Below are 10,828 nucleotides of genomic sequence, written 5' to 3'. Positions count from 1 at the left end.
GGAGTGAACTAAAACTGTCGCATTCCGGAGTATGTAATGTAAAGCTGGAATAATGCTTTCTGCTTTTTACTAAACCCAAGTTTGATTGCTTTTGTTTCCAAATTCACCACTCGTACGATTCACCAGTTCTCAGACAACAGCAGTATAAAAGGATATATATGTCCTTTGACTTGATAAGGTGTTAATCTACACTATGCTTTGATCATGAAATATTGTCAAAAGAAATTAAATTACTAGAACTTGGCTACTAATAACAAAGCTAAACAAATAAACCCAGCTAGGGTCAAACTCACTAGCAACCTTGTTACTTTGACATGAAAGATGCACACAAAGGTAGAATCTTTCTGTGTCTGTTTCATTAGATTTCACTTGTATAGCACACATAGCGCAAATACACCACTTAAATCCAGAAGGTGACCTGTCCAAAAGGACAGATAACATTTTATTCAGTGTGATTTTCATTTTTTCTCTGACCATGCATTTGCAAAATCAAACCCATAGTAATAAGGTACTTCCTCTGTAAATACACCCTACTGTAAAAGTGAAGGTTCGAATTCTTGATCAAAAGCAATCACGTCCTTTTAACTTGGTTGACCATTTATCTGTTGACCTACCATAACTGACTTTGTGCTGTGTTTGCATCATTTGTGAGATGCATTTATATTGGTGACTACCATTCTTTTATACAGCTGTATCATACTGGTGTTCCTTTGTCTTATACTCTTCAGCTGCATCTGTGGTCCCTAGGACCATACCTCCCTCCCTAAGAAGCAGGAACAGCACCTTACCCTCAGCAATAGCTTTTCCTGTGCTGAGCACCAACAGGAACAAAGCCTGACATCCCTCCCAACCACCTTTGAGTTCAGGGTTTGGGTTCAGATCTGCATTATGACCCACTTCCCAGGCATCTTAGACATTAGAACCAAAAATAAACAAGGTCATTTAACTTCCCACTTGGGGTGTGTTCAGATGTTAACCACAACGTAATGTGTTACCCGAGACACTAGGATTCCAAGTTGTACAATTCTGAGCCTGCAAACCTACAGCAGGATAAAAAAGGTTAATGCTGATGTCAAAGTTTGCCTGTCTTACGCACTGTTCTTCATAAGTTTGACTGTTAAGGAGTCGGGTTTGTGTGAGCCTGAACATTCAGAAGCACATTTAATAATTGATTTGAGGATCAAGTCATACCTGTCTCTCTTGGAATTAGAAAGGTCTCTAAGAATTCTCACACTTAATGCTTCAGTTTGCTTAACAAAGGCATACTTTTTGTTACTATTAATGTGGGGAGGTGAGAAGCAAAATAATAATACAAAATATTTTTATTAAAAATATTCCAAATCTCCCTTACTTTTTAAACCTGCTCTTAGAATAAAAGATTTATATAGAGTGCAACTGAAGCTCTCAGTTGGTTGCTGAGGGGAGCTGCTCCAGCACAGCAGATCTTGGTGTACAGGGGAGTTTCCTGAGGCTGGGAAATGCTGCAGAATTGGAGCAGTCAGCCTACATGGGAGATGCTGGAAAGGCCTGGGCATTGCAAGTACTTACAAGAAGCAGCCTGAGGAGCAATAGTGACCAGGAGTGCTAGCAACAGAGCATCTGTGAGTCAGGGTGTGCAGAAGGGGCATGCTAACCCTGCCAACTCAAAAGGCGAGTTCAGTTTGTAGTCATCACCTCCCAGAATGAGTTTAGCTGTGGTATCCACCCTGCAGACAGCTGTCTTTTTGACATGAGTGTCGTACATGTGTCACGCAAGCTACAGAAGATCCCAATTTCCTCAAAATAGAACTAAAGAATTGTTCTTCCCCCTTCTCCCAGGGTGTACTATTAAAATAAACAATAAACATTTCAATAAATGGGTGCTCCCACAAGAAGTGAGTAACAAACATCAGTGTAATACTCAGCCCCATTAGATGGCACCACTGTTTGAAGAAAGCTCCCCATGGGTGAACTGCATGCAGATTTTCACACACACTGACAACTTTCTTCCTTCAAACTGATAATACAAAGTCAATATGTTTTCTAACCAGGTAGGCAGGCCTGAAAAGCACAGCTTATCTTTTTGAAGCTTATTTGCTACTAGAAAATTATGTTTGCATTGTTCCTTTCTCAAATTTTGGTGGCCTTAGGAGTGTTTTAATCATAAATAAAAGCAGTTTTAAAATGCTGCAATGCTATAACATTTGCAAGGACAAAAAAGGTATGTAAAATGAAGCCTATTTTAAATGCTAAAAAATATCAGTGACATTTTAATTGTGAGCAATAAAAATTAACTGACACCTTAGAAAAGACTGATTTTAAATTTGGGTTTTATTGCTTAAATATAGATTGCACAGTGTGTTCTTACATTGAAACTGGATCATGACATACAGTACAGAATATATGACCTTCAGAACAACAGACAAATTAGCCCTACTCTTAATTTGGAATAATCAATTAATTTCATGTTTTGAAATCAACATGGATTTAATTTACTTTAAAATGACCCACTATCATAATCTATAATTTTTCAAAATGACATAATAGGAAGAAGAACCCAAAGCAAAAGCTGGAACGTATCGAAACACCTGGATTTATAACCACTGTGACAGTACTCAGTGTGTTGCAGATAACACAGGGCCAGTATGCACATGGAGCTTTTAAGTTCTGCAACTTGCCTCAAGAACATAAAAGAGACCCATTAAAAAAAGCAGCTTTATACTGTACAACAGCATTCTTAATTCATTTGGTTTCATTCACTGACTACACATAACAACAGCTACCAAACCAATATGTTTTACAGTCACTCCCAACTCCCAGCTGTCTACAAAGGCCAGAGTGAAACAATTCTCAACTTACAGACTCCCTGAATTTCCAGAAAGGAAGAAATGAATTATCCTGCGAACACACAGGGTGTTACAAGCTCTTCATTCCCTGCACAATACCTGCACAACACCTGCATTTCCCAAACAAACCTCATTTGAACATTGAAAACGTGGAACTTTATCATTAGCACAAATGAAAAATACTTCATAAACAGAAAATGAAATGCTGAATCTAGTTATTCTCACATGCAGCATTCATGCAACAGAACTCAATCACAGAAACAATCCTGTATTTACAGCACAGTCTCCATACTGCAAGAGTGCAAACAGAAGTACATTCTTTATTTCTTAGACTCCGTATTTCATTTTTGTACAAAAGTGCAGTGTTATTCTTAGAAAATGACAGAGTGGACAAGTGATTTACACTGTATCCCTAGATTTACTATTTAAAAAATTACACTCTTTATACAGGCCACAAAACTATTACGTCTTACCTTAAAAACCCCCCAAAAAGTGAAAACTAAAAGCTAGAGTCCTATTTATGTGTAGACTGTGGTCTGATCAGGCTGAAACGCTGCAGCAGTAAAAATCACAACGGAATGCTGTAGATAAGGGGCTGTTTCGTCATCCACTAACAGCTGTGATTGCACTGTTAAACTGAAAAGAAGGTCTCAATTACCTTTTGAGTTTTGTGAATGCTTTCTGAAAGTCTCAGCATGTTATCTCATAGGTTTAAGTAGCTGATATTTCTCTGATATTATGTCACATCAAGCTTTTGAAAGCAGCCCAATGGAATACTGTACTACAGTTATAAAAACCTTAAAATCCTTCTTACAGTGGGTTTGTAAATGCTCAGTCAGCACAATAGCTGTCAGAGAGCCATTCAGAATCATAGATTAATTTAGGGTTGGACTTGTGAAGGTCAACTAAACCAAGCTCCTGCTCAAAGCAGGATGAACTGAATTTAGTTGACTTTGTTCCTGGCCTGATCGCTGTTTATCTAAACTGCTAACTTAAGTGCCTTACATTGATAATAGATATTTGAGAACTTTCATTGATGTTTGTGCTGCTTCATTCAGATTCAGACAGATTAAGGGACTTCAAATTTACTATTCATGCCATCAATGAACATTGTTTTTTCTTTTTGCTGACAGAATTTGGTGAGTCATAAAGACAGCCTTGAAAATTATCCAAAATTCAGTGATCTCCTATATCTAATATATATTTACTATATATATATTCCTTTCTTTACATTTGAATAGTATACTCAGATACATAAACCTATGAAAGTTACCATATTTTCTTTATTTCTAGAAAGGTTTGAGAAATGGAACAAAAACGAACACAGAAATGGATCTCTAAAAATGCTTTTGCTTGAAAACATGTAATAAATTCATGATCTTTAAACTGTTTCATCCAGTTTTCTTTCAATTTCTAAAATATCATTACAAAGCTGTAATAAACTACAGAGAATAGAATGCCTCGTAGAATATATTTGCAATTTCTGTATTTATGATTTAAAATGCCCTTGGTTTGTTTTTTTTTTTTGCTATACTAAATATATCTCTCCTGTATTTATACCAAAGCAGACAGTAAAATACTACTGCAATTTCAAAAGTACAGTCTGTAAACCATACACCTTAAGACATTAAAAGTATTGCACAGTTCAGTGCTTAAAGAGGAGACTTCTCGTCTCTTATGCAAAGCAGTTAAATTTTAACAAGAAATGCAGGACATACACTGGGCATACATATCTAAAATGCGTTATTATGTGATGCATCAAAAAAATTACTTAATAAGTGTCCATTAATTCATTTACTGTACTTGAACACATGTAAGGTATTGGGTTTTTTCCATATATTCCAAAACAAGTTGGCTACCTATGACAGCACAAAGGGAGCTAAGGTTGTGCTCCACTGGTTACATTTAATAAGATGAAGCAAGCCAAAAGCATTCCTGTTAAGATATATAATTGAGGTGAAGAGGATTAAAAAACAACAACCAACCACCAACAACAAAAAAGTAAAAGGTTTTAGCAGGTTTTTCAGTTACAGTGCCTGAAATTAAAGGAATTTACACAAATACAAATTCCTAGAGTAACTGAAATATTCACCTGTATAGCAAGATAAGTTTTAAACCTGGCTTTTACACGTACTCATGTACACGACAATGAAGAAACATGATATATGAAAAACCTAACTTCAAATATATTACAGAAGAAAGCAACTCAAGACGGTCTCGTCAGTTTGGCTACAGTAATCCTTATTTGGCTCATGTCCACCATTAGAGGAAATAAACAATAAAATTTGAAAACTCATCTTGTTCTTTCTATTGTATTCTACTCTAAATAATGTCCAGCAGACTTCAGAAGACACTTAATACACACAAAGATCTGGAAACTTCATCTCGTAGACTGGAACAGACTGGTAATGGGCATGTCCAGCAGTAATGGTCATCGTTCCTGAGGGGCTGGGTGGAGGGCTGTGTGAGAAGCACAATCAGTATATGTATATATAGTTTATAATTGTAGTAGTTGTTTTCTTTAAGTTTATAAACCAAAAGCTGAGAAACAAAAATTAAACCACACCATCCCCTCACTATCCCCCCAACCATCAGTATTTTACCCTACTCCTGAAATTCTAAGGAAATTATTATGCCTTGTTTTTTTGGGTTGGGTTTTTTTTTTGGTATTCTAGGCTAGATAATCAATTTCAGTGATGTTACAGAACTATGGAAATGCATTTGATTACTAAACTTATCCTGTTTATCCTGCATAATGGATGTGCAAAACGATACTGTCATGTACTATTTTGGGTGTTCAATATCTAACTACTTTCTTAAGCATACAGCAATGAGAAAACGACATCATTCTTCAATACTACTGATATACACAGAAATATGACTATACTGTGACATGGTTTCTGGATATTGTCCACTATATAAAAGATGGAAAATAATAACAAGAAAAATCAAAGTGACTGTTTTAGATGAAGTCTACTCTTTCAGTGTACTGGTTCTGGCTGGGATGGGGTTTATTTTCTCCACAGATTGGGACTCTGTTTTGGATTTGTGCTGGAAACAGTGTTGATATCATAGGGGTGTTTTAGTTACTGCTTAGCAGCATTACACAGAGCCAAGGCTTTTTCTGCTCCTCACACCATCCCACCAGCGAGTAGGCAGCGGGTGCACAAGGAGCTGGAGGGGACACAGCCGGGACAGCTGACACCAACTGACCCAAGGGATATTCCACACCATATGGTGTCAAGCTCAGCAACAAGGAAGAAGTAGGAAGGGGGGGACGTTTGGAGTTATGGCACTTGTCTTCCCAAGTTACCATCCTGTGTGATGGAGCCCTGCTTTCCTGGAGGTGGCTAAAAACCTGCCTGCTGAAGGCAAGTTGTGACTGAATTTTTTATTTTGCTCTGCCGGTGCGTGGGGCTTTTGCTTTACCTATCAAACTGTTCTTATCTGACCTAATTGGTTCTCTCACTTTTATCGCTTCTACATCCCACTGAGAGGGAGTAAGCCAGTGGCTGTGTGGAGCAGAAATGCCTATCAGGGTTAAACTACAACATTCAGGCAGATAATACTTACCTTAACTATTACACATGTTTAAGAACACTGTGATATGACCATCTGAAAGCAGTCACAACTGCTTTATAACTCATTTTTCATCCATCACACTCTTCATGCATAAAGTCTTACCGAATGGTGAGTTCCAGTATCTGTGCAAGTCTATCATGAAGCAAGTTTGCCTAGGAAAAGCATTAAAATTGAATTGTTAACTACTATATATTGAACTGAGTTAAAATGAATGTGCCAGGTCATACTCAGTGAGTGTGTGCCACATCACCACACGGCAAATTTAAGGCAGCATTTCTTGCCTGAATTTCTTTTCTCACTGCTGCAAGGCTTCTAAGCCCTGAAGAGGCTGAGTGAGCCTGTCTTGAAGTGCAAGGAATTACATAGTAAATTTTGCCATTACAGCTAGCAGTTTAACAAACCTGAAACACATTTAGTTATTCAAAATGTATAATGGGATAAAAAGTGCTCCAGTTGTCCCAGGATGAAATATAAACAAACTGGAAATTTACATTTCAAAGATGGCAAGGAAAACATGAAGATGAAGAGGGTGTGAGTTTTCCTTTCCAAAAGTTCTAGGAACACTCAAAAGCACGCTTTAAATAACTGGAATCTCCCCACATTGGTAACAGTGGAGACTATAAAGACAAAGAACCAAACTTCTTTAGGAGTAACTGCAGCAGTGACAGGGCAACGTAAATCACCTTTCGCCAGCACATCCCCATTAATGCTTACACTGGTCTCTTCAATGATGTACATTTGTCAGAAACTCACTTTGGTTTCACATTGTGCTGCAATTTCTTCAAATGGTGCTTTCTGGAACTTTTCAATCACAAGGCGCCTTTTTTCTTTTTCCTGTTCTTCAAGCCCATTGTTATCTTAAAATAATGAAATAAAAAATAAAGGCATAAGTAATCTTTGCTTATCAAGCATATGTGATATAGGCCTTCAAATGTGCAACGCAGAAGCAAACAAGCGCTGTATTTGAAGTGGCGCAGCCATACTCAAGCAAGCTGTCATCTGCCATTGCTTCTAAAGCAAAAATGCAGCTACAATTTCAGGGTGCTGGTTTGAGGACCCCTGTTTGCCTCTTTTTTACTCTGTGCTTTAATTACTGGTACATCCAGGCTTCCTTTTGCTTAATTATTTGGACACAAGACTGCACTTGTCACTCAATGCACGCAAGTTCAGCCTCAAGAGAAAAGAAGAGAGTATCCTCCCTCCCAGTACCATGCAGAATGGTGAGCAGAATTTATTACCAGAATCTGGGGCAAGCAAGTTCAACCTACAGACAGCTGGAACTTTCCAGCATGTAATGAATTTAAGTACCTCAGTGATGGGGAAACAGACTGAATTATTGTTTCAGTGTCTGTGTCTACTGCTTAAAATATCAATGCCTAATCAGTATTTGGGGGTGCTGGTCGATGAGAAAATGAACGCGAGACGGCAGTGTGCACTTGCAGCCCAGAAAGCCAACAGCATCCTGGGCTGCATCAAAAGGAGTGTGACCAGCAGATCAAAGGAGGTGATCCTGCCCCTTTATTCTGCTCTCGTGAGACCTCACTTGGAGTATTGTGTACAGTTCTGGTGTCCTCAACATAAAAAGGACATGGAACTGTTGGAACAAGTCCACAGGAGGGCCACGAGGATGATCAGGGGACTGAAGCACCTCGTGTATGAAGACAGGCTGAGAAAGTTGGGGCTGTTCAGCCTGGAGAAGAGAAGGCTGTGTGGAGACCTCATAGCAGCCTTCCAGTATCTGAAGGGGACCTATACAAATGCTGGAGATGGACTCTTCATTAAGGACTGTAGTGATAAGGACAAGGGGTAATGGGTTAAAACTTAAACAGGGAAAGTTTAGATTGGATATAACGAGGAAATTCTTTCCTGTTAGGGTGGTGAGGCACTGGAATAGGTTGTCCAGGGAGGTTGTGAGTGCTCCATCCCTGGCGGCGTTCAAGGCCAGGTTGGACGAGGCCTTGGGTGATATGGTTTAGAACGAGGTGTCCCTGCCCATGGCAGGGGGGTTGGAACTTGATGATCTTAAGGTCCTTTCCAACCCTAAATATTCTATGATTCTATGATTTTGATGGACTGGACAGTATTGATCCGTAATTACTTATAACAATATTAAACAAGGAAACCGGATAATTCTAAGTTCTTGTACCTGGGTCATGTGTCAGAAAAATACTCTTTAAAGAAAACTGAGTGTTTTTGAAGGCCACAGTGTGTACCTTGCAATCTATTATCTGCACACATTGAATAATAATATGCAAAAGATATTTAAGTTGCTTTATAAATAAACACTGAATGGAGCTTGAAAATTTCATGCTATTTATAGCTTGATCTCTAAGGGCAAATTTAACGGATGACAGGCATTTCCAGATGCTTTTCATTCAGTCAACTTAGCTTCCGAAACTGAATTCACTAAAAATATCAAGAAGTCATTTCAGAAACTTAGAAATAAATAACCTAAGTTTTAAATACATTTACCAGCTGATGAAAAACAAATGTAATGTTTTAATTATGTTATTCTGGTCACACCATTTTCTCTAGCAAATCCATAGTAATCTGGAACTATGCTGGATAAATACAATTGTATTAAATCTTACCAATTGCTTTCTTCAAAGCTTCAAAGGTGATTTCTTCAGTATTATCATTCTAAGCACAAAGAAACAAAAGCCTTTAAAACTCACATATTATATATAAAATACTGAAAAGTAAGGAATTTGATAAATACAGACATTTCTAATAGCTTTACTTGGAGTTTCTGTGAGAGATCACTACTGCAAATTCTTAAGCCACTACAACTAGTGAGGAAATTTTTATCAAATGAGATCAAGGAAAATTTTCCAAGTTCTAGGCAAGATCCTCTACGGCAACAAAACTTTGGAAAAAAGACCTGAATTTTGGCAGGAATATGCTGTGGCGTTTCTATATTGTTAAGCCGCAGTACTAGTTCTCAGACAGCTGTAGCAAATAACAGCAACTGCTTCCTGAGACTATTTCAGTTACCAGCAATGTGATCCTAAAAAACCAGATAGTAGTGGAGGGTAGAGGGGAAAACAGTTATTGCTTTTTGCTTCATTTTGCAATAACCAAATCTCATTTTTTACTAATGTTCAGCTTGACACCAACCACACACTCTGTTTCATCTCCCTAGCTAGTTTGTGCTTGAAGACAGCAGGATTCATTTGCAGGTACAAACACCTCAATTTCAACAGCTAATCTCCACCACAGTCAGCAGAAATCTGGTTAATAAAACTCAGCAGGACCTTGAAAAAGATCCAGTAGAAACAGAAATAGAAATGTATTTTAAGAAATACTTCAAATGAAGAGTCAAAAGATGGAGAATAATTTTAATTATAATGCAGTCTTCCTAAGGGGTAATTAGCATCAGCTCCTGTACCTTACATACAGACTTTCTGTTGCTGCCTTATCCTTCCCATGACTTTAAAGCTCTGTGTGCTAAACTCTTCTGGAAGGGAAAAGGCAATATCATAACATCATAGAGTATGCAGTCTGCCTAGTCTTTACCTGCCACTCCCAAAGACAGCAGGTCTCCCACTAGTCATGTATCTGTCAGCCCCATGTTGATGAACATGACCCTCAGAGACTTCAAATGACACAGGGATACAGATCCCGGAATTTATCTGATCCCTCAAAATGCAAAGAAAATGCTTTAGAATATTTACTTATAAAATATGAGTTGTTCAGACTGTGGAGGGATTGCTACCCTGTATTCTGCAGTACTATCTGTAAGAACTATGGTGACAAAATATATTGCATTGTTATGCAGTAAGATCAGTAGCAGTCTTTGACAACATACTTCTACACACAAAGGAATTAAAAACATCAAAACCCCAAAGCATTTAACACTGCTAAAACAATGAAATATTAGACTTTCTGGGGAAACTTCATCTGCATTCTCTATAAAGATGCTGCTTAAAAACAACCTACGATTTTCATACCTTATCCTCTGTGTTGTTGCCAGGCAGAATATCCACTTGAATAGACACTGTGTCCACAATGCTCTTCCTCCTGGAGAGTCTGTCCTCATCTAGAAGAAAAACAATTTACCTCACTTTCTGTACAGAAGTTGAAACACTATCAAACTTCTACACATCAGATGAAGATTTGTTTCTATATGCCTATTTAATCCCAGATCATCTATTTTATCATTTGGACTGTTGTGAACAGCAAGCTGTTACTGCTCTAAATTACTAAATATGAAGGAAATATCCTTTTTATTGTTTCTTCCCCCTTTCATCCCAGATTTTGCCAACTTTCCCTTGAAAGCTCAGAATTTTTTAAACATAAGATTTTATTCCAATACGTAAGTAACATAGCACATGATGATATGTTTCTGCAGAGTCATTTACAAAAGCCTGAACTTACTTTTTTTTGTGAAATTGAAATATTAAGGCCTTAATTTGCAGGTA

The 10,828-nt window shown here is 37.7% G+C and overlaps 1 protein-coding gene across 5 annotated transcripts in view; it reads right to left on the bottom strand.

Annotated features, from left to right (window-relative positions):
* Window positions 1-2,294: 2,294 nt before the first annotated feature.
* The window catches only part of EFR3A (EFR3 homolog A), a 77,830-nt gene continuing 69,296 nt past the window's right edge, over window positions 2,295-10,828 (bottom strand). For 4 of the 5 annotated variants that reach the window (XM_061374097.1, XM_061374098.1, XM_061374095.1 and 1 more), the window contains 5 exons: window positions 10,358-10,446; window positions 8,999-9,047; window positions 7,161-7,264; window positions 6,510-6,559; window positions 2,295-5,285 (listed from right to left, as the gene is read on the bottom strand). In XM_061374097.1, the coding sequence (XP_061230081.1) occupies window positions 5,180-5,285; window positions 6,510-6,559; window positions 7,161-7,264; window positions 8,999-9,047; window positions 10,358-10,446 (398 nt within the window). In that variant the 3' untranslated portion in view covers window positions 2,295-5,179. The remainder of the gene's footprint in view (window positions 5,286-6,509; window positions 6,560-7,160; window positions 7,265-8,998; window positions 9,048-10,357; window positions 10,447-10,828) is intronic. The other variant, XM_061374096.1, reaches the window with a different exon arrangement.

This window comes from Neopsephotus bourkii, unplaced genomic scaffold, assembly GCF_033783945.1.
Source record: "Neopsephotus bourkii isolate Nb327-2 ecotype Australia unplaced genomic scaffold, CSIRO-AGI_Nbou_v1 NB_1637, whole genome shotgun sequence".
Lineage (NCBI taxonomy): Eukaryota > Metazoa > Chordata > Aves > Psittaciformes > Psittacidae > Neopsephotus > Neopsephotus bourkii.
Note: the sequence above shows the minus strand (reverse complement) of the source record. Positions and strands in the feature narration are given on the sequence as shown.